Source organism: Cygnus atratus, chromosome 4, assembly GCF_013377495.2.
Source record: "Cygnus atratus isolate AKBS03 ecotype Queensland, Australia chromosome 4, CAtr_DNAZoo_HiC_assembly, whole genome shotgun sequence".
NCBI classification, from domain to species: Eukaryota; Metazoa; Chordata; class Aves; order Anseriformes; family Anatidae; genus Cygnus; species Cygnus atratus.
Window position 1 is genome coordinate 32176518 of NC_066365.1, and position 24492 is coordinate 32201009.

General features: G+C 37.2%; 1 protein-coding gene across 10 annotated transcripts in view; it reads right to left on the bottom strand.

Annotated features, from left to right (window-relative positions):
* TMEM131L (transmembrane 131 like) overlaps window positions 1-24492 on the bottom strand; it is a 78932-nt gene that overhangs the window by 5243 nt on the left and 49197 nt on the right. For 2 of the 10 annotated variants that reach the window (XM_035549049.2, XM_050710342.1), the window contains 20 exons: window positions 23982-24087; window positions 23204-23357; window positions 22382-22552; window positions 22028-22097; window positions 20143-20260; window positions 19252-19393; window positions 18150-18259; window positions 16329-16401; window positions 14174-14316; window positions 13375-13517; window positions 12860-13046; window positions 11657-11842; window positions 10221-10370; window positions 9018-9634; window positions 6998-7152; window positions 5582-5706; window positions 3833-3990; window positions 2880-3065; window positions 1697-1775; window positions 545-630 (listed from right to left, as the gene is read on the bottom strand). In XM_035549049.2, coding sequence (XP_035404942.1) covers window positions 545-630; window positions 1697-1775; window positions 2880-3065; window positions 3833-3990; window positions 5582-5706; window positions 6998-7152; window positions 9018-9634; window positions 10221-10370; window positions 11657-11842; window positions 12860-13046; window positions 13375-13517; window positions 14174-14316; window positions 16329-16401; window positions 18150-18259; window positions 19252-19393; window positions 20143-20260; window positions 22028-22097; window positions 22382-22552; window positions 23204-23357; window positions 23982-24087 — 3159 coding nt within the window. The remainder of the gene's footprint in view (window positions 1-544; window positions 631-1696; window positions 1776-2879; window positions 3066-3832; window positions 3991-5581; window positions 5707-6997; window positions 7153-9017; window positions 9635-10220; window positions 10371-11656; window positions 11843-12859; window positions 13047-13374; window positions 13518-14173; window positions 14317-16328; window positions 16402-18149; window positions 18260-19251; window positions 19394-20142; window positions 20261-22027; window positions 22098-22381; window positions 22553-23203; window positions 23358-23981; window positions 24088-24492) is intronic. The other 8 variants (XM_035549065.2, XM_050710343.1, XM_050710344.1 and 5 more) reach the window with 6 other exon arrangements.

Sequence of the window (24492 nt, forward strand, 5' to 3'; positions counted from 1 at the left end):
TGAGTTTTAAACAGTTTTCAAACTCCATCTCACCATATAAAGCCTTTTGCTGTTACGAACTCCAGTGAACAAGTCAGTACTGAATAAAAATAAAACAGAAACAATAAAAACTCAAAGAGTTTTAAAAGCCTGATCTAGTCTTCTTCATTATTCCTTTCAAAAAGGGCAAGTCCTTACTGTGGACATTTGGAGAGAAAAATGGTCAAATTTGCTTTGATGCTGAACTTCATTTTAATATAAGGATCAGTGTTATCTCCCAACCATGTTACTTTTAGACATAAATCTATGCAAAGCAAGAGAAGAAAAAACAAATACCTAAAACATAAGCTGAAAGCTAAATGCTGTCTTAACACAGAGAAGATTCAAAACAACATCAAAGCTGTAAGACTGTTTGCTAACTTTGATCTTAACTTGCTTAGAAGTCATTCAAATTCTAACAACATCTCTGTGAATTTTGTGTTTACATGGGTTATTAGCAACATTATTGAAACTGCTTGACAAATAGTGTGCAAAGCCAGCTTAAGTTGTTAATTAAGTAACCGACCTTTATTCTTGTCAGGATCTGCAGCTATGTCAGTGAAATTGGCACATAAGGTTTCAGGATACTGGGGAATGCTGTTCATGTCCCTGCTAAATGAAAAGAAAATTTCATTTCTTAAATCAAGGCACTCATGTTTCATAATTCAAAGTATTTCACAGGAAAGATACAAAGATGTAAAAAATATTCTAGTGAATATCACGGTTGCTATTGCTTTCCCAGTTTCTTTCCTGATTTTCCTTAAATTACCACTGAGCAATTTTTCAAAATTAAAAGCCAACTACTAATTACAAATGCAAAACAAATACATCTTAATTATCCCACTTTTATTATTCAAGTATCAACCTATTGCAAATTAATTCAACACCTCTCCTCTTGAAACTGGAAACAAAGCTATATTCCATTAAGATGAGTACGATCTCACATGATGTTTCAATGCTCCCAACAACTTTCAGACAAGTATACTTTTATGTGCATGAAGACACAGACATATATGAAGACTAATTTCGTATTCATTGAATGCCAAAGAAACTGGTTAATATGAGTGGAAAGAGCATTTTTAAGAACCAGAACCCCAGAGGAAAAGGATTAAATTATTTCTGCTAGTGAAAACAGACAATCATGAATGAGAAGTGAAGTGAGGATTCATAGTAATAAAAACTGTAGATGCTATCTCTACAACAGCAAAGTAGAAGAAAGGAATGCGGGGTAGGGGGAAATCAATTTTCATGCTGTATATCCTAGAACATTAATTTCATTAAAAGAATAACATCAACTTGAAAGTCTCACTTCCACTTTTTTTAAAAACAATTATTACTTTAATAAAACTAAGTGCCAAAGGAAATGCAGTAAGTTGCTAAGATCTGGAATAAATTAGAGGGGAAAAATCACTTCCTTTTTTCCCCAATTTCATTTTACATTTGGAAGTATTTATCGTATTACCCCAGCACAATCCATTTTCTGTCACAATTGTACAGATCTTCTCACATACTGAACATGATTCTTCTTTTTCAACTAGAAAGTCCAATTAGAGGACCACAAAATATCGTAAGACAACAGATAGGTATGATTTATCAATATGAGACAAGTTTTCAAGTTGGTGGAGTTTCTTTAATGTCTTACAGGTGTAGATTCAAATTTATTTATTTTTTTTTTTACCTGGTATTGCAGATGTTATGAGACAGATTTAAAGTGATAGGAGTTTCAGATGGAAAATCATTTTGTGAAATATTCTCTCCTAAAGAAAAGAATGACTGTGAAAAATCAAAGATCCTAAAAAAAGAAGTATGCACAGAATATTCATTCGCGCAGATGGACTCAATGGTTTTAACCAATTTTTCTTTCAGACTGCAGTATCACTAGCTGCAAAGTGTGCTATTTCCCCATGGTCTTAAATGTATTTTGTGACTTATAAGTGATTACCAAACTTTATTTTAATGGAGAGATTCCTTGTTACTATCAAATTCATTTTGTATCTGAAATGACTTTTAAGAGGCAATACAATTTGAAAGTAAAGTCATGTGCCCACAAATCATTATCCATTACATCGCAGGTTCAGACCCATCAAATAGAAACTTCATAATGTCAAGTTTTGAAATTTTATACACATACAAATATACATATAAATGTATGCTCATTTTTAAGATTATTGAAAATAACTTCTTTCAGGTACTCAAAGCGATTTTTACTTGTGCCACTTCAGCACTTTAAATTTACTACTATCACTACAGCAATCTGGCTAGTAATGGCAGTGACAGAATCTTGGGCGTTCAACTACGTAAATGGTATTCAGGCATTCAAAAAGATGCAGTGATGAACCACAGTTGCCACTTCTCACGCCCCTGAAGTGCCTTCACTTCTACCCTGACGTAGCTCAGGCCTCCTGGCTACTTCTACTTCAAATACGCCTATCCAATTCCAGCACCCTGAGATCCGTTCTTAACTGCTTTCACACATTTCTCATTTGTGAACTTTCTTAAATAGCTCCGACAAGAAGATTGTATTTTTATGAGATTAATGTGATGTAACAAAGTCAAAGACTTAAATTGCTTTGACTAGTGACTCTCAGTTCCATGGAAACTAATTGGGCAGCTCCTCAGCACAGAGGACACCTCCTCTGTATCGTTCTAACACTCTCTGTAGCCTGGACAGCTCGTCCTCATCTCCACAGAACTTGTGGTACTTCCCTCCCCCAGTAACAAGTATCTGTCCTACTGTTTCTGAGAGGTACTTTCCCCTATAAAAGGCAAGTTACATACTCCATACCGTGGCAGCCCTTTCCATTCAGAAGGAAGACAAACTCTCCCCACTATTGTGCAGAGGTGATATTTGCAGAACTTACTGGATGGAAGAAAATGCCTGGCAGTAATCATGGGCTTTTTATCTCCGTCAGAACTGCTGGTACTGCTCCAGCTACCCCAACTCCCACGACTGGCACGAACACTTCCTGATGAACTTCCACAATCTGAGCTTGAATCAGAACAGAACTTCTCCAAACACTTCTTTTTAGACCGTTGATAAAAGCTTTCTAAAGAAGTTTTGGAAAAAAAAGTCTTTCAGTTAAAGTGAAAAGTTACTTAGAAGTGAATTTACATTATTTTTCTAAATTTCCTGATAGCAGGACAGAAAACAGTATCTACTGACAGCCTCACCAAGATAAACACGCCAGGCCCTACAACACAAGGGGCTTATGACCTGAATGACGTCCCCAGTACAACGAACACAAGTCAGGGCACAGCGCAGTTACAGGCAATAGTTATGAAACAGGAAGCAATACTGCTCATTGAAATACAAGGTTATTATTTTCAACAGGAAACATTCTGACTCTGAGAACATGCACACTAAAAGCAATGACAAAAGTTATAAGCAATGAATCTGTAAGTGATAGATTCTCCTTCCTTAGCATCTCATCAGGGAGACAATCTTACAGGCCTTACAATCTTACACCTCCTTCAGCCTGCTTACTCTAGAGGTGGCCTCAGCATTAAAGCTGCTTCAGTTAGTACCAGCAGAACCTGGACACGCAAGCCAACTGTCAGTCCTTCACCCAGGAACGATCTGTTACGCCTTCAGACTGACATCTGCTGATTTGTGCCGAGAACCACCCCGTGAAGGAAGCACACGGAGAAACGAGCAGGTATTATCATTGCCGACACTGGTCCGCCTGCCAGCCTTGCCATCTCGGAGTCAGGGTTTGAAGCCAAGAGGGGCAAAAAGGTCTTAGGAAAGGAAAACAATCCTATTGCCACAAAAATCATCTTATATTTCTTCAGTTTGACAATTAAGATTGCATACCTGTTTCTCCCTGTATAGACAAGCTCCCAGATTTCTGGTCTGCTTTGCAATTTTCCCCATCACCCTGAGGACACCAGGCTCTTATTCCAATATTTGCTCTCAGATCCGGTCTTTCATATTCGCTGCACATATGCTTCAACTCACTCTGCTCAGGGACCCTAATACAACCACACCCAAAGAAACGCATTTGCACATCACATTTCAATCGCACTTTTTCAGGTATTAAACTAACTCAAAACGCTACCAAGTCAGAATGCAGGGCAAGGAAAAGGCCGAGGAGTTTTATTCCCCACCTTTATAGAAACTTAAAAAAACATCTGTTAAGGGTTTCCCAAAATGCTATATCCCATCATACAGACTGCTACTTCTCAGCAGGAGGAGCAAGACTGTGTGTGTATGTTTAACTCCGTTCTCTAATGCACTTGCAGAAGGCATTCATACGTTACAGTAATAAACACAGTCTAGCACCGTACGGAGATCTAGGTTCACAGGAAAAATGTGCCCTACATCTATTTCATTGGCATAATTATAACCAGAATAATCTGGTTGTAAGATCTGAAGTAATCTCAAGGTTTTGCTAGTAAAATTGAAATATCTGGATCCAATCAGAGTATTAAGGGAGAAGGAATAAAATCCAGCTGTCAAGTTTCTACAGGAAGGATATGGCTACATCTTAACTCAGAAAGGAGCAACTACTGAATCAGTTGAAGGAACAGACAAAATTTCAGTAATTCCATGTTTTATCCTTCCTACCTGCAAATGTCTGCATGCTGCAAAGAATTACACATAAGCAGACTTCCCGCAATGAATATTAATTGGGTTATAATGGGTTATAACAACCTCTTCAGATTTTGCAATCTCCTTGTTAAGCCCACTGACCTCAACAGGACCACGCACAATAAAAATGAAGTCAGTGAAGGCTTTGTAGGACTGTGACCTTAATTCAAAGGACTGTGGGAGGAAGAGAGGGATTTTCTCCTAATAAGCTTTTCTGTTCTAGCACTAATTTACTATTTGTATTTTTAACAACACTCAAAATAGCTTAAAATTATAAAAATATGAAAAAACATTTAATATAGTAGTTTACAGTTGACTTCAGAAATGCATTTAAATGAACCTCAGGGAAAAAAAAAAAGCAACTTCCCAAGGCGATCTCGAAATACTTTTGAACTTAGTGCTGTTCTAACTTGTTAATGCTTATCTATGAAGCCCCAGTGATATTACACATCTGCTTCCCTGAGGTAGATAAATTTTAATCATTATGGCAAAAATGAAAGTAACTTTATCTCGTCTTCCTCTTTCAAAACTACCAGAAGACAATATTCCCTAAGTTAGTCAACACAGCAAATGATTCTCCTAACAGTGGAATAGTTTTAACAATTTTGTCTTCCTCTTTTCACTGAAAAGAAACACGACTGGATCTTACCCACACAACACAATAACGGAAAGGAAGTTAACCGTCCAAACCTCAGAGACAGCAAATTCCAGACCATAGCAGAGAGCAACCACTGCTACGCAGAATGGGGTGCGTCTATATACATACAGATTTACAAATGGATAAATATTTCTTTTGCTGGCGATATTTAGTAGTGCACATTCTTAACAATAAAGCCTCAAGCCAGGACTAGAGAGTGTTTATTTAACAAGATAAAACAATCTGCCTAATGTACTATGCAAAACTCAGCAAAAGCCTGCGGAAACATTACAGCAGCTCTGGATTTCTTCATGACTTGGTGAGGCAATACGTACCTTGTAGATATATTAACATTCTTTTTCTTATTCTTTCTAGATGTTCTATTTCTATTCCAATTTATGTTTGATACATTTCCTTCCTTCTTCTCCTGAGGTTTCTTCTTCCTAAATGCATCTTCTTGCTGAAGGTTTAAAAAAGAAAAAAAAGCTGAGAATACATGCTGAGGTAACTTCATTTTATACAGTAAAATGAACTCTATCAGATTTTCTTGCTAAATTTCACTGGACAAAACAACTCAACCCCAATTGTATAGTTACTATATGATTTACTGTCTCTCCACAGCACTTCCTCTTTCCAACACCATCCACTTGATCAGTCTTTCCAAGACTCTGTCCTTCAAGACACCAACAGATGATGAGAGAGAAATTTTTGAATTCCCAGTGTTAGCATTTCACCCCTCACACCATCTAGCCCTGACTTCCAGGGAAAAAAAAATACAGGGAGAAAAAGGAAGGCAGTCAATAAAATCCCCAATGTGCTAAAAACAAAAAACATCTGCCAAATTTATGATCAGTTTGTGTGCAAGTTCAGCAGCAATAAATCCTCCCTTTCCTCAGCAGCTGGGGGGGGGCATTCATTTGAATTACAACTGAGGAAATTATGGGGTAACTTAACCAACAAAGAACAGTGACTAAGAAATTCAGGAAACAAAAACTGAGCACCATCAGCCACACACAAAAAGGAGTCTGTAACAATTCCTAAAACAAGACTGTACCCCATCTTTTCTCATACATATTCCTCGAGCACTGTATGGACATCATCATTACACTTTATTGTCATGCAACTCCTTTCCAGTAGACAGAACACACACAAACCAAATTCTTGGATTCTTCTTATTAATTCTTAATTACCAGATGAAATTCTTTAAGTGTTTTACACTGCCCATAACACATGCAATGCATTGTGTTTATCATGTGCTCCAAAATCAAGGATACAGAATGATCCTTCTCAGCAGCTTCACAATCTGTTACGGGACTTCTGCCTGCTCTGTTCTTAAATGCAAATTTCTTACACAACCTCCTGTATTTGGAGATCAGGTCTGTGAACGAAGGGAAATACACCCATCTAGACCACTTCCTCTCTAGGATTTGCTCCCACATCATTACCATGGCTAACAACTGGCATTAGATTCCAGCTCTTCTGTGTCTACTCTGGTAAGGAAGAAAATGGCTGTGACCCAGCCAGTATCACAATATAAGGGCTATTTTAATTTTTACCCCAGCTCATCATTCTATACATCATTAGGATGCATGGGATGTGGGACAGCACAACTGCGTACTTCCTCATTCATCTGATTTACAGGGTTTTAGACGCGTGTCTCTGTGACTGTATGTAACAGTCCCCACATATACATGAGAATAAGTAACAAGGAGATTATTTTAAATTTAAAAAACAAAGATTGCAATACAAACCTCAGAAGACGTAATCTCCTCTTTTGCACAGCACAGAGTCTCTTCCTTAGGTCCCTTATTAATCTTTTTCTCGGTGGAAGGCTTTAGGTTGATCTGCTTTTTTAAGGTCTCACAGTTTTCTGTTTCATTCCTGAGAGGCACTTGCTGGTTATTCCCTACAATTAAAAAGTAACACAAGTTTGCTTGGGAAGTGAATGGGCTCCCAGTCATAACCACATTACTTTCAACCTTCACTTTGGCCTACCTCTTTAAAAAAAAAAACAAACATACAAACAAAAGCAGCAAACTAAAACACATGACTTGCGTTGTTTTCCAAAACACTAGGGGACTAACATCTAGGCTGATGATGCTGAAAATTTCAAAATCAATAGCTAACGCTGTGTAAGCATTCTGACTGCAGCTGCAAAAAGTACCTCTGTATCAATTCATGCTCATGGGCACACTACTCTTACACACATAAATTACCCCATCCCTACTCATCTCATCCGAATTTGAGCTGCTCCGGTCCCAGCCACAGGCTTTGGAGGGTAGAACTGGAAGCCAGAGAACTTTGGGCTTAAAAACAAACAGAAAAACCCTGCAAGCTTGTGGAGAAAACTTCTGAAAAAAGGGTAAAAAGTCATCCTTTCTTTAGGATGGGTGCAGCACTAGAAGTTTCTTTTCTTGAGGGGCTTATGAGGAAGTATTCTTGCGTAACGAAAGCAAAGAGATGAAGAAAAAATGAGGAGGCCATTCTCAACAGCTGGCTGAGCTGCCCAGCTGAGCCACAATCCTCTGCTGGGATCCTTTTTAGGCTTCATTTATCCTACCAAAGGAAATAATCAAAACCCCGACAGTGCAAAAATATAAATACAACTGCCAACAGATCCTTCAGCAGATTACCTTTAGTGCTTTACCACTGAATACAAAGTATCTGTCAGTACTCTTTAAATGATCTCTCAAGGTGGAATTTGTGCTAATGAAAACAATTCTAGTATCTCCTAACTGGTTTATGTATGAACATGGTATCTGCAGTCTGTACTCAAAGTTACCTTGCTATGTACATAAATACAGGTAAGATGTAATTATTGATTTTTTTTCCATCTGATTTTTTAATTTAAAGCAAAGAAGGAATAATTTTTTGCAGTTTAGGAATGTATGAAGCATCTCAAAAAACTCTAAGAAAGAATAAAATTACCCTGTCTCCACTCCTGAGACAGCACACTGGTACCTGCCATATCTAACAGGCAAGGACACAAAGGGTAAGCAACCAGTGCAGGCCAACAGAGACACACTACAGCAGGGCCCCAAATCCCTGTGTTACATACAGTTCATTCACTAAATAAACGGCCATAGACCAGAGACACCATAGCTTCAGCAAATGCCAGTCTTCAGCATATAACTACTTTGCTGAGCTCTTAAGTAAAACCAAAATTGCAGAAGAAACATCTTCCTAACCTACTTTCCCTCCAAAGCACTCTTGAGATTTTCTTAAAATTTTTAGCTGTGAAGCTAAGAGGTAAGATTTCCCAGGCAGGTTAGTTCCACTATTATAAAAAAAAACAAAAACAGTTCTCCAATTAATGACAGCATGATAATTGGCAGATTTCTGCAAAATACAAAAATATCAGAACACATTTGCTCTTTTAGGTGTTGTTATCATAGGAATTCTGAATACTTGGTATCAGTGGTGCCTGGTGATTCTAAAAATAAGGTGTCAGATTGTCAGTGGACCTGAATATTAACAAACTAGGATGCTTCTGTATACTTGAGAGGGGAAATTTGCATCTTTTAAGCAGATCTATGACAATGATTTTAACCATTAAAATACCACTGTACAGTCTTGAAATCTGTAAACCAAGGCCAACTTACGATTTATGAAACAACTTCTACTGCAAGCCATTTGCTTAGAAGAGATATATCACAGTGATACAGAAGTAATATCACACCTTGTCTCACACAAAAGAAATTCCTGACCACAACGAAGTCAAGACGACTTCACTCAATTTCACCTGATAGAAATTAAAAATAAAAAAGATACCATTATTTTTCCTAGAAATTTCTTGCAGTTCTGGCTGTTGCAGAGGTGAACGTCTTGACAAGTGACTTTCAGGTAGCTTCTTAGACATCTTCACAGGACAGAACTCCTGTTCTTTGAGCTCAACTAGATTTTCTGAAGCTTTAAGGTTAGTTTCCTTAGGAAACATACATGTTTGAAGATCTTCCTTCAGATCACACTCTGAAGAAGTATTTTTAATGAGAACTGTATTTTTCAGTGCAGTTTCTTCTTTACCCAGAAAGTTTTCTGGAAGAGTTAAATTCTTGTTAACATTTATGCCATTTGCATATTTTAGAGTTACCCAGTTCTCACTGACAACATCAGTGCAAATGTCCTCTTTTGGTGCTGAGATTTGGTTCTCTGCAATCTGATTTTGCTTCTCATCAGTAGCTGTAATGGCATTGACAGCTGCTGTGTTTGGCTTTTGCTTACTGTAGTAAACTGAACATTTGTGTTTCTTCTGAGAGTGGCTGTAGGTCGCAGGACTTCTCTTGGCTGCATTTTGACTTCGGCTGGACGAAGTGCCTACAGACAGGAAGCCCTTCCCTTTGCCTTTATCTGATGAACTATAGGAATCCATAAATGTCTTACAGCTTCCCCTGGAAAAAAAAAAAGACAAACTGAGTTGCCTTTTTGTTTTTTAAACATCTATGAGGCTGTCATAAGTTGTTTTATGGGATATTTTTGTAGTGAAATGAAGGGGGGCATATTCACAAGCTGAGATTTTGTTAGGCCTTCAATGTATCATACCAGCTAAGCACATTCTGATTTCAGTGGGAGTTGAGAAAGATTAAGTAGATGCTTAGACTTCAAATACGCTTACTTGCTTGAACAAATGCCTAACTGACCAACCAAGAGGTCAGGTTTGAGGGCCATTAACATCATTTGCTATTCTTAGCTTTCTAAGGCTGCTGCGTATGGTGTATCCATTAATTTTATCACACAACTTCTATCCTGTGTACTACTGACAATATACAAAATGAATAAACCCTTGAGTTCTTCCATTTCTCTTCTGAAGAGATAAATACATGCTGCAACACTGAAGCTCTCTGAAGGAGGTTGCTTTGAACAAGACCTCTTCTAAACAAGTCCACAGCAATGTCAAAGTACCAACAGACAGAGAGCACTGCTCCATATTAAACAGGTGAAAAAATGCAAATCAAAAGAAGAGGAAAGTGTTTTTACTTGTAGGAATCAGAGCTGATTACGTCAACAGAGTTGCTGTTCTGCTGTGATGAAGAACTAGGATTTGGCCTCTGTCTTGATTTCATGAACTCGGCTAGAATATATTGGGCTTGCTGGAAGGCTATCAGAATCACACCGAGCAGGGACAAACTGTCAAAGAAAAACAACATTGGTGTCTACAATTTTCAGGAGCGTTCAATGGAAGTTACAAAGCTTGTAACAAGATGCATTTTTCAAATATTTTGTTAGTAATTTTAAGGAAAACAGCAGATAGGAAAACACAAAGTAAGTAACAGTTCTAATGGTCCCCCTCCCCCTTTTTATTAAACATCATAGCCCCTGCTAGTTGTAGTCTGGCAAAAAGTATCTCAGCCTTGAGCTTCTTAAAGAAAAATCTAAAAGAAAAAAAAAATCCTAGAAAAGAAAACTAACACTTGGTTTAAAACTCAGAAAGAAATCTCACTCAACACAATGACAACATATCATAGGATGACACATCTACTGAGTACATGATAGTTATATCACTATTTTGTTATTTATTTACAATTGCCTCTTCTACTACTCAGAGAAAATGCTGACATAAAATGCCATCATTCTTCTGAGGTAAAACTGAAGCTGCAAAACGCCTTCTCTTTCTCTCTAGCACATTAATTGCGCCAAACATAAATCAATCAGAACGAAAAGCTCTGTAATTCATCAAGTCACCTTCTCATATAGGATATATTTTGTCAGCTGGAAAACAAAATGAAAAACTCCTGATTTTTCAAATCCCTGTAGTATCCTTCTGTTGCATCTAGAGCCATGTTACATGGTTACTCTTACTGTTCAATTGTGCTCTGTTTTCAGCGTCAAAACAACAATGCAAGCAGAACAAGTGTGCATCATGATCTCAATTATGCATGCACTGGCATGTATATGGATCACCATGACATTTGTGTTCACTCCTTGCTAGTTCTGATTTTTTTTTTTAATACGTTAAAGAAGGAAGCAAAAGGAAAAGCAGGTCCTTACTCAGGTGTCTGAAATCTCATAAATGTTAATTTTCCAGAAATACTTTAAGATAAGACATCAGTCCACTCCATTCTACCGATGACATTCAGGGACTAACAGGATCCACGTGCATCTCTATGGGTGGGGAAGTAAATCTTCTAGCAAGAGGGGTAGCCACTGGCTCTTCCTGTGGGAATACCTAACCTGTCTTCTTTCCAAGCCTAAAATGGGAGTTTATCAGCAGGAGGAGCATGAAATGCTTGTCAATTCTACCACAGGCTACTGGATCACACAAGCTCCTGCAGACAGCTGGCAGTACTCCCAAAAGACTTAGATGCAGTAGAGATTTAGGCCCTATCATCACATCTACCACAAGCCAGAAGTGCATGCTGCTCTCTCACCGGCGGGTTTCTTTCAACCTAGCCCAGAAGCTCTGAGCACATTACCTTACAAAGAGGACAGTGAGCCGCCAGAAAGACTCCTCCCAGCTGGGTCCTGGCACCACATCTGCACACAGCGGTAACAAATGGTGAGGAAGAGTCACATTGAGGGTGAAGTGGAACTCCAGATCCGCAGCAGTCACCAGGGTTAGCTCCCGGATTACCCACGAAGATGTAAAATCAGGAGTGAATCTGTCAGGAAAGTAGACAGAGCTGGTGTTATTTTTCCCATTCGCTAGGCTGAATTTCATTTTCTGAACTCATATTAATACAAAAAAAAGCATACATGACTTTTGATTTAATAGTATGGAAAAAGACAATGAAATTAAGTGATCACTGTCTGCTTAAGACTACGCAGGTGCATTAGCACCTGTTTAAGGGGTTAAGACTTTGAGGTCATCCTCAAGCAGTAAGATGTGTGTACACATACACAACACATTATTGTAACTCATTTTCCTTATTTCAAAGAGGTGCAACAAGATCAACTTGTGTTAACTGAAAGATGCTTATAAAAAGCATAGTTTTCAAGTATAAAGCCAATATTACTTTGGAAAGGGTCAGATTCTAAGATAAGTCTAGAACGAGGCTAAAAAGACAGGGAAAGCAGAAGAAAACATCAGATTTGGCTCTTCCATTCATTTCCCTTGCCCATTCCATTTTTCTGTTTGACTGCCACGTGTGCTGCTAGAAGGTGTGACTTGCCTTTCCAATCAGGAGAGGTGATACTCATTGTGTTCATAATCACAGTTACTGTAATACAGTAATGTTAACTCTCCTTATGTCCAAATCATGGCTAACTCAACAGGATTTTTTTTAAAAAAATCTGTTTTAGACATGTGTAACGTTAGGTAAACATGACTAGATGGCAATCAGGCTACTTGGAACAAAGGAAAGCAAAACAAAGAATGAGAAAAGCCGGTGGCAGAACACTCCTTATTTATTGTGACTAGTCTTTTGGTTTCATTTATTCTTTCATAAGGCACAGATAAAAGCATGCATATTGCTTTTTAAAAATAATGGGCTATTATAAAGAAACGTTATTATACAATCGATTTATTAGTATTACCCTTACTGAAAAGCATATTGAAGCTTATTTTCAAAGCTCACTAAATTTTGTGTGCGTGTGTGTTACTGGAGTGTCTGTTACTGCAACTAATTATTTCAAATTTCCACTTAAGTTAACTTGTCATCAAATTTGTCAATGCTTACACAATGCTGATCTCCCGTGATGAGTTCTGAGCCAGGAAGAATTCCTGACAGTCTAACACTTCAAATCCATATCCTTGGCAACTGTAACCATTGATTTTCATTGATGAAATTGTTATAGGGAGAGGCCCAATATTCTCTACTTTGAAGTTCTTTGTGATGGACAAAATTTGCTTGCTGTCTTTCAGTTCTTAAAAGGAAAAAAAAAGAACAATTATTTTAGTGCTTAAAAAGACTCTCGTGTTTAGAAAGAAATAGCTGCTTTTAATTTCAAATCAATTAAATATTCAGAAGAGACCAAAAATTTAATACAGACTATTTTGCAGCAGTGTATTTCTAGAATTTGTAACTATTATCAGCCAGCATTTTGAGACATCAGAACCTACACCTCTTACTACCAAGTTCTTTAGTTTCTTTACTTCAATATCCTGTTTACTTAACGTTATTGCACGATATCATTACCACTACGGAGTAATGCAGCCAGCTACAAAATCAGAGACCTGTTTCTTCTTACTCACGTCGTCTGCAGTCCATTAGTGTAGCTTCTGGCACCTTAAATCTAAGAGATCCTCCTGTACCTGGCAGTCTTCCCCCTACTTTAAGTAATTCTCTGGCTCCATAGCCTTCTACGTTGACCACATCCAGAACAGTCAAGTTGTTTCTGCCACAAAATAAAAATCAAACCATCAGCCATTAAAACACAAATGAAGTTTGCAACATCATGGCTTTACTATCTAGGTGCCAAACCAACACAACAGCGTGTCAGTAACAGAATCACTGGCCACATCTGGAAAGGCTTCCCCTAAATACAGGCAGGATCACCCAAGAACCATTCACCACTGCATTTCACACAGTGAAAGAGCTAGTTTTGTTACCATTGCCACTGGATAATAGCGCTACCTGGTAAAAGTAGTTGTTCCTTCCATAAACTCTCTTCTCCAGAGATAATCAGTTATGAATTTGACTCACTGGATTCTTAAATCCTATCACTATGAAGTTAAGTTTAAAATAGCAAAGCCACCCAGCAGGAAAAGGCTGTTGATCTGCTGACTGAAGAAGTGCCTCGGTCATACATACAGTATATATTCATATGCATTTTCTAACCCACTGATCCATGCCACAAGGAAAAAAAAAAAAATCTGAAGTTCCAGATTTAATGACCTAGGTAGGCATAAAGTACAAATAACCTTCAAGCAACTTTTATTAAACCGGAGGTGTTCTGACTTGCAAATTTTGACTATTTGACTTTGCTCCAAGATTTGGCAAATTCATTTTCACATTTTGTTGGTTGCTTCTCACAACTGAAACCTGGCTTACCTGATTAAAATAAGTGAAGCTACTCTTTTGTAGTCAACTGGTGTAAAAATTACAGCAACTTTTCTGGTTTCCAGTGGTTGTAAATTTAACCGAAGCAGCTCAGAACTGCATTTCTTGTTGATAAGATCCTCTTGACGTGCATTCTGTTAAACAAAAACGCACTTATTTACTCACAGAAAATGTGTTTAAAGATCTTAATAAAAGAAAGCACTGCATCTTTTCTTAGCACCATATAAGATATTTTTGGCAAGGTGCAATAACTCCTAACTAACTTGTTACACTAAAGTCTTTCAATCTGACAACATAAAACATCAGATAAGGTTGTTTATTTGAGCAAGTGTTCATATTACTGCACGTATTATTATAAGGAATGTATTACTTCATTTTTTAAAACAGATTTTATTTGTTCAGATGGAAAAGAAATTACACTGTGTCCTTCATATTCAAGAAATGCTGAAACACTTCACAACACAACTAGAACTGACAGTACACTGATTGCACGGGGAAATGTGGCAACCATTATACCATCAGCGTAAGACTTGCAACTTGATTTAAGTGAGAAAGGGACTGTTGGCAAATATGTTGATCATTTTAAGTCACTGGAAACAAGCCAAATTGAACTCCCTACCATATTAACTGAAGACCACCACTACCAGAAGCTGTGAGAGTCTGGAAATTATGTAAAATATATATACTTCTTAAAAATTTCAATACTGCTGTTTATATTTTCCCCCCATTAACATAAAAAAAAAAAGAAAGAGAAAGAAAACAATCCTAAAAGTTTCTCTAGCAGAACTGGGGGGGTCTCCTCTTAGAAAATCATGATTGGACACCCATAGCAGTCAAAACAACCAGAAACATCACAAAGTGGGCTCTTTCTTGGTTGTTTTTAAGTTCACAGCTGTTGTCCTAGTGTTTTTTCTGATCTTTTCTAGTCCAAAATGTTTTTATTCTTAGTCTATTTTATGAAAAAAAGAACATACAAAAAAGTTTCAGAACCTTCCCTCAACAGTTAACATTCATTAAAAGCAAAACACGTATGGATTTGCAAACTTCACTGGGTCACTCTCTACAAAGATGCACATGCACAAATGTGAGACTGACTACTCACTACACATGTATATAAAGTGACTAGAAAAATGACATTCAAAAATGTAAATATTAACAACTAGCAATTTGGCCAACAACAAGCCAAGGTCAGTCTCATATACAGATATACTGAATGCCTACGTAACCATAGATGCTCCCATAGCTCTTCAAGTCTCCACATGAAATACAGGCAATACACACACCGGTGTAAAGACCCACCACTATTTTACAACAACTCTTCACTGTTGACAAAAAACAAAGGCCAGCTTTGGTAAGTTTAGCAAATATACTCTTTTGTTTTTATAAAGTACCAATCTTTCAATAGGATCTTAAAAAGTGTTTGTAGAAACATGTACATAGCATTAAGGATGAAGCTGCAGCATGTACAAATAGCAAAGAAAATGTCAATTCCAGGCTTTCATGCAAACTAGAAATGTAAGAATGAACTCTGCTGGTACCCTGGACAGTACTCTGATTGTCAGACTGTGCCAACATCCCTGGTAGCACATCTTCTCTCTATTATCCACAACAGAACACCTGAGGGTATAATCACAGCTCAGCGCTGGCATATGGCACAATTAAGTGTCATCACACTCATATTAAAAATGAGGTAATGGAAACCACAGACAGCTGTGACATTCCAACCTGAATCTGGGAGTTGCAGTGAAACTGAGGTGAAGTGCAGAAATCCATCTTTCTCCTTCTTTGAACTATTGGCCAACATTTCCTTCTACTGAAAATATTATCTGTTAGCTTCTGAGGTCACCAACAAAAGCCTTACACCTCGTGGTCAACATAGGGCTAAACCGAAGTCCCAAAATAGAAAAACTGTAGCCTTCTCGACACGCACACAGGCATGTACACACACTCTACAGTTGTTTTCAATTTAGAAAACAACAAACTCTGGAAAGAAATTAACTGCAAAAATACAAGCTTGACAGAAAATCAAGAAAACACAGTTACACTGTTTTCAATAGTACTTAGTAAAAACTCAGATGTAATGTAGCTAAAGAAGAATTTTTCTAGTGTGTCAGATTGCTTCCTCTATCAAAGTTAAACATCTTACCCTGTGAGAACATTCATCCATGAGCCTGAACTCAGTGGTGGTGAAGTTAATAGCTTGGACATTTACGCCAAACCTAAATAAACCAAAACAAAAAAAAATAAGCATTGCAAACCTAGTCTGTCAGAACTATACTGACTTATTTTTACATAGTGGCATTTATTATCATAGAATCATAGAATATCCCGGGTTGGAAGGGACCCACAAGGATCATCGAGTCCAACTCCCGGCACCACACAGGTCAACCCAAAAATTCAGACCATGCGACTAAGAATATTTTCACAATTGCACTTTGGCAGATGTGAAATACTGGGGAAATGCATATCTGCATTTTAACAAAACACACTACAAATCAGTTTTATGTGGATTCCATGCGTTTGGAAAACAGAAAAATGCCTAGGCATTTCAGATCTCTCAGTATACAGTATTGCAAAAGATAACAATCAAGAAATATTTCTAAGTTGTATATAAAGAGAGATGTCCCACAGCTTCTTCTGAAACATAGCTGTTGAGAAACAATCATTATCAAGTCTCAATAATTTACTCACATGTCCCTCTTTCTGCTCACAATTTGTTTGGGACAAATTCACATTTTCCTCCACATACTTTGCGAATCAAAATCCCTTAGAGAAACTGATTATCTATCTGAAAGCAAATTTTAAACCTATGATACTTAAGGCATTAAGAATGGACAGAAGAAAACCAATATGTAAAATTTAGGTCATAGAGGATTAGTGGACCTCCACCCACTGAATTAGAAATTCACTTGTCACAATTTTTTACAACATTATCTTGAAAAAAAAAAACAGTTAGTGAACATGACTGCTGGTAAACCTAGATGATCTGCAGAAACAGAAGTGTGAAAATTAGGAGAAAATGTAATTTCAAACCACTAGAAAGAGTCTACATGGAAATGATATTTTGCATGCAAACACATGTAGTTACTAATGTGCCTGTCTCTATATATACACATATATACACATGCGTCAAGAAATAATGTTAAGGAAGCAGCTATACAGGGACTGGTACCCCAAATAAACAAGGTACACTTAAGCACGTGAGCAGTCCCACAGACTCCAAGCAAGCCAATAATTACTACCAACTGCACATGTATTGCAGTTTTTCAAAGTTAAGCATGACAGACAGGGCTTATTTTGGTGAACTCCATGTCCCTTTATAATCTCCATCTAACTCTATCTAGATTTCTCATTAGATCTTCTCATTTGTAACACAGAAAGTTCAAAACGACATTTAAATATTTGTTTAGCTGCCCCTAAATGTTTATGGTGGGGTTCCTGGCTCTAGACCTGCTGAATTTTTCTTCCCAGCTCCTATTTCCTCTTCTTAGAGACAGGGTTTTTACCTAAGAAAAAGCTAAGAAAAAAAAAAACAAACTTGTTCTTAAATTAGGTTCAGTTACCTTCCTCCTCACAGACCGCAACCTACAGACTGGGTATTTCCCAACCTGCTTTGCTGGGAGCAGCACATCCCCACTTGTGAGAGTTGCTCCCCACAACTGCATAGCCTGCACAAGATTGCACTACGCCTCAGATCTTAAAAGATGACAGTTTGTGGCTGGCATACACAAACTTGCTGAAAATATGTTCAGATTGTTTTTTTATCATAGATCAGTTGCATTACACAGTCAGGTGCCACACAGAGAGCTGCTCTGAACATGACGATCTTCCAAAACAGAGCAGAACGTTGCCCCCACTTAAGTTACGCTTTGAGAAATTAAAACAAACAATAAGCAGCAATCAAAAGGCATAGCAAACACAACTTTTTAAAGGGAAAACAATATTCTGAGACAGTTATACTAATTACCATTTGCTGAGCAGACTCACTGAAGCTTGGGGATCAGGGTAGTAAGAGAGTGGCACAAGCTGCAATGCAACTGGAAAGGATGACGGGTTTCTTAGTACAAAATACTTCACCTAAATAGTTTGGAGGGGAAAAGAAAAGTTAAACTACATACTTGATAATAAGTCAGCATTGGTAATGTGAGCTGCATTTTCAAGGAAATTCAGCCCGGCTTCATCAGTCTTAATTCAATATAATCACGTGCATACAAAACTGCATGGAACAGCAGGACGTCATCACAATGCCATCATTTGCAAAAACAGCTAAGAGTGTACGAAGAGTGATTTTGCATGTGCAAAAGTATAGACCTCTCCTCCCTCAAAACAACCCTTTCATTTGTATTTTGATTTGCACAGACAAACGAAGCTCTTCCTCAAAAGAAGGTCAGTTAGTAGTAAGGCGTCACCCTTTCATACGGAAGTTTGAGTCCAAGTAGGTTACATACATTACTATAATGACAATCAAATGGCATAAATGGAATATCAAGGTAATTCACAACGTGCGCATATGAGAAGCATCTCTGTATGACTGGTCTGGCACAGACTAGGTTAGTACCAACCAAAATCTGACAAATGAAGAAGTAACTGTCAGCATGGTTGCAAGACACATTGCACCGCTGATCCCTCAGTTTTCCATCTTCAACATTTTATATGCTTCTGTTATGTAAGGCCGTGGCAGAAGGAAGGCTATCCTGTATGCAGAATTCATCATTAATGACAGCACATTCTATCCCAAGTCCCTTGTTCAATTATTTTACCACAAGCATGTAACTTAGACCACAATGTGAGGAAAGTTTTAATAACCATGAATAGTTGTTAGTTAATACCTACACTGCTTTACTCCTCTCCTTGTACTAAAAATACTACAATTTGATAGCTAGAGAATTTATCAAAGAGCCAAAGGGATAAAACAAATTTGGTGTCTTGTATTAGACTTGTATGAAGGTTTCAAAATACCAATCTAGAAGCAGTATGAAAACATCACCAAATATTAACTGCAGACTCTGTTCTTTAAAGAAGCTAAACATTTTATCAACTCAGAAGAAGTGTAAGAAAACCATCTTTACCATACTACTTTTAACTGCTGTGGCACTGAAGTTGAGTGTAAGGCCAGGCTCCGCAGTTAACCGTGGCAAGAAAAAGGCGAGGGACTCCTCTTCAGGCTTCTTCTGGTGAATAAAGCGAGCTGATCCTAAAATACTTCTCCTGCTTTATTGGCAAAAAACACAAAGATTTTTCTCTTTTTCTTTTTTCTTTTTTCTTTTTTTTTTTTTTTAAATCAAAGAACAAAAGATGATGATTTGCCAGGACCTATTAATTACAGCAACTAATCCTTCCTTGAAAACGTTCTTCACAACACAAAACCCACAAACATGTAATCTAGTCATAGAGAGTAATTCAATCTCCCACTTTTCCACCTGCACCACAGTGACTAGTTTTTGCAGCCGTACTTCTCTACTCTGGAAACTGGGTGATATCACTGATGCACTGTCTTTACAATTGCTCAGGCACAGTGACTGCTTCCCTCCCCGCTTCCCCAGTACATAGCATCCATTAGGTCAGGGACTAAAAACGTTGAAAGCTATTTAGAGCTTCTGATCCTAAAAAGACTGCTATGGGACCTGTTGACAAAGGATTTGTGCAGCTCCATAACTGATCTGTTAAAATATGCTTTGACTGCTTTCAAACTGGGTAGCTGTGGTGGGGACTCAGTCAAAACATTATTTACATTCTAAAATTCAGGCATCTGAAATGTTTACTTATCGCTGGCAGTGCCTTGAAATTGAAGTTAGAAGTGTTTGGGATGCTCTGAAATTCCAGATGCTTCAAGATAACTAACTTACATGCAGCAAGGTCAAAAATGTTTGTTCTAATTAAGAATATTTCAGAATAAAAATATTCCCCCTTACAACATTGTACTGGCTTGAATTAAGAACCTCAACAGATTCTGTACAGACCTGCAGGCTTCCCCACGTCTTATTTTTTGCCATCTTTCATAAAGTTCACTTGCAAGCTCAGAATCCACATCCCAGGCAGAACGGTCCAGAGAGAGACTCTTCTGCCAAAGCAGATTTACTAAAACGATAACAGATTTTTCATATTTTAAAGAGGCAACATTTGCTCCTTCCATCAATGTACTTCTTAATGTGAGCGATCAGTATCTGCAAAGGGTCTCAACACAAAAAGAAGTAAGGCAAACTAATTTTTTCCTTCTAAGCAAGCATGTGTGAAGGTACACATACTAAGCAAATCAGATCGGAGCAATAAGACATCCTCAAAACTGCAGTAATTCTACATGCAAACAGCAATATGGGAATTGCATAGATTTCCTATGCTCTGGTAAGCCCTTTTTACTGTTGCTGTTTCTCAAGGATGCTATTGAGAAATCATTAAATTATCAATAGTCTTTACACAGAACTTTCCACTGGTATCAATAAAGTATCAAGATCTCTTCTCTGTACAGCAGTACAAAATTGTAATATTATAGCACAGCAGGCAGCAAAACAAATCTCCATTTTGCAGAAACGGTGTTTCCATTTCACCTTCTCTTTTCCAGGTCCTGACTATTTTCTCAAATTCTACATAAGCTAAATTTCCAGGCTTTACATCAGTCCAAAGATTAAAATCTTTTTTAGAAAGTTAGACTCATGCTGCTTCAAACAGTTTCACACAGCAGAATGAAGTTAAATAAGCAAATTTCTTTTTAAAGAAAACAAAGCCAGCTTATTTTGAAAATACAAAATGCAATTTACTGTGTTATCCTTAAGAGTTTAAAGTAATCAATTGAGACCAATGACGACTTGAACAATCCAGCTACAGGTTGTTCAGGCCAGTATTTTCAGACTTTTCTATTTAAGGACTAGTATCCTAAATTATGAAGTAGAATATCTACATATAAAGATCTGATTATGTTATTATATTATTATGTATATTATTAGAATGGAAAGTAAGCAAGCAGTAAGCATTTACTTATATCAGCAATACTCTTTTATAAGGTTTTAAAATATCTCTTGCTTTTAAGATATTTACCTAAATGTGCCTATGTATTAATAATGCTTCAAGCCCTGTGTTTCCGTGTCACCTCAAATCTCCTTTTTATCTTTGACTGACTACTATTGCCTTCTTCGTATCTTCATACAGAAACATACTTTAAGAAAGCATCATCTTGAAAATGCATTCAGGAGAACACAAATATTTAAAGCCTATGGTACCCAGCTGTCTAATGAAATTCACTCTTCAGCAGAGATTTTTTATTTTTGTTATTATTTAAAAAACACTATTCTGAATAAGCCTTCATCAAATTATACATTCTTCAGGCAGTATTGCGTACATATAGTATCTAACATTGTGTTTCTGTAAATGCTAGCTAGGTACTTAAAACAGCTCCTAGCATTATAGAATCTAGACAAATCCCTCAGTTCCAGGAAGAATGACACCACTTTGTTTTACATGGCACAGCTTTCATTGCTGTTTTATAAGCCTGATAAATTGTCTTTTGCAGAAATCTATGACATTATTGCTGTGAGAAACAGATAGAGAGAACAAGTTCAAATAAACTCTGGCTAAAGGTCTGACATCAGTCAACATGTTTTTGTCCAAAACTATGTTACAAGACAGAACAACAGTTTAGCAAGTGATACTGAATTAGAGGTTTGAAATACTGCACATTATACTCAGTACGAAGCCATTTATATCAGTAATGGTCTGAGAAAAGCACGTGTTTTTAAAAGACAAAATTAAATAATTGTATTAACAATCTCAATATTCTCATTACAAGTCCCGTTACATAGATTTTTCTATAATACTGTCATTAGATGCCTAAAAAAGCCAAGACAAGCCTACCTGAATCAGATTTTCCCAAGTAGCACTGAATATCACAATGGGCAATAGCTTCAAAATGAAGATCTCCTTGCTGGAAAAACAAAAAACCCAACCATTTTCCATGTGACAAAACAATAGGAAAAATTCCAGTTTTTCAGTGCATAATTTGGACAAGTCAAGGACAAGAACTACGGTTGCCTAGAGATCCATAATTCCATCACTGTTTAACTCTGAGTGCTTAACTTTTCAAGTTAAAGAATGGTCTGGTATTGAGCATTTTTCAGGACTAAGGGACAAATTTCTGACCAAAAAAGGAAGCTGCTGCAGTTTGGTCCGCAGTGCATAATAATCATTCAGTGCAACTTAATACAATACCTTGGACACAGTTGAATATATCTGCAGAGGTATTTCAAACATCACTCCCACATTGGTGGCCAAACAAATACTAGAAAGTACATTTGTTACAGTGTCTTTCATACTGAGTTTCAAAGAAAATACATTCCAGCAGCCTGGAGGTAGAGTCAAAGGTTCAGCAAAGTTCAGAATCTAGAAAGAATCAAATGACACCTGAATTAAATCTGGAACGGCATTTTTAGTGCAAGCTGTACCTTGAAGAGTATAAACTTTCTGTTTCTTTGTGGTTTTGCTGTTAATACACACATGTATGTGCCCGTAACTGATCCATAGTACGCACATATAAATCTCCTATCTAAATATATGAATGGCCAACTAGATGCTTACATCATGTGCTTATTCATAAAACTGAATTGCCTGGTTTGAATCAAGCCAGTGTACAAGTAAATTATTGGCTTCGTATTCCAAACTTCAAAACTCATCTATGTACTGAAGACTTCCATTATAGCCTATGAAGAAACACTCAATCCTATAGAGCACAAACAACACACACAACAATCCTGAGAACTGAGCAATGGTCTATAATTTGATGCATCTGTAGCTGCAACTGAAATGAGAAACAGTTGCTAATGAAATAATATAAAAACAAGCCAGACTGTAAATAAAGCCTACAGAGAGCCCAAGCTTTTCAGTGCCTAAGTTACAGGTGCACAGCTACCTTTATTTTTAACTGATTTCAATCAGCACTGAGAACAAAGTCCATGAAATAATCTATTTTTATGTCAGCAGAGCAAATCCCTAAATCAAGGACAAGACACTGTATGAAGCTGAAATAAAACTTACTTTTAAAATGTTATTTGTTTCTCTAGCTATGTAGACTTCGTTCAGTTCAATGCTGAAGTCAAAGTTGTTTGTAAACCATATGGACCAAAATCCTGAAGTATTATGGTGTGGTTCTATATGAAACATTGCTGCAGAAGGATTGACATCAAAATACCTGTAAGTAAAAACAGAATAAAAATAAATACAACTGTAATTGCCTTTGAGCATGCACGAGCAGTCCACAGATAACTGTAGTGTTCTAGTACAATGAGTCTCCTAAGGTTTTAAGGAGAAAGTAAATTAATTTCCTTTAAAATACTTACATATAATACCAGAGTAAAACTTGACAAGAACAATGTAGAAGAGGTAGGCAGGTAATCATTCCAACCTCCTGCTATGTCACAGTACACTGCTTATTGCTTTGTGATAAGGTAGGTTGGATGAAACTGGCAGAAGAAAACTGAAGAAATGTTTGTGATTTTTCTACCACTACCCTGCTCCTGAATTGGAGGAGCAAGGATGGTGGAAATTTTATCACATCCTCCAAGCAACGCTTATATGATGTAAACTGTGTATGTTTTTTACTGACTCCTGAAAGTCTTACTGTATAAAATACAGTATTATTACTTGAAATGTCAAGGGTCTGTTTTGGCAAATGACACAAGAACAGGAAGAAGCCTCTTCACTGTCCTTAGAATTGCTCCATGACAAAGCAAGCTAACTTTGTTTCTTTGAGTAGGTTGCAATATTCTTACAGTATCATTGAATGTTAATTAACAAAAATCCACCATTAACATACCCTTCCATCACAGGACAAGAAAGACAGGCTTTTAGTGTTGTAGTGCCTTCCAATAGGTTATTCTTCTTGTCATCAGAGTAAGGACTTTCACTGTCACAGGATGCAGCTGGATAAGAACAGACATACAGAAGAATACATCATCAGCTGGAAGAACAAAAGCAATGATTTCCATGTGAGGATTCCAAAGAACGTTACCAAGGGGAACATTCGCTGTTCCACTTCTCACACAGGTGAACGAAGAAAGCATCTATTGCTAGTGTCTTAATTTTCAGAGGTTTGAAACCTTGATTTAAGGAGAATTTATGAATGCTAAACATTTTAATAATACACACCACACACAACAAGGCTGCTGAGAGCAACCTGACCAATTTTAACCACGTCATCAACATGGCATTCTTATTTAACAGAACATGCTGCCTCCTTTCAATAAAAGGAAGCATTCTGAAAAGAAAAAAAACACCACTTAACATAGTTCCTTTCTTTCTCCTTACTTGCCTTTTTGAGGAAAAAC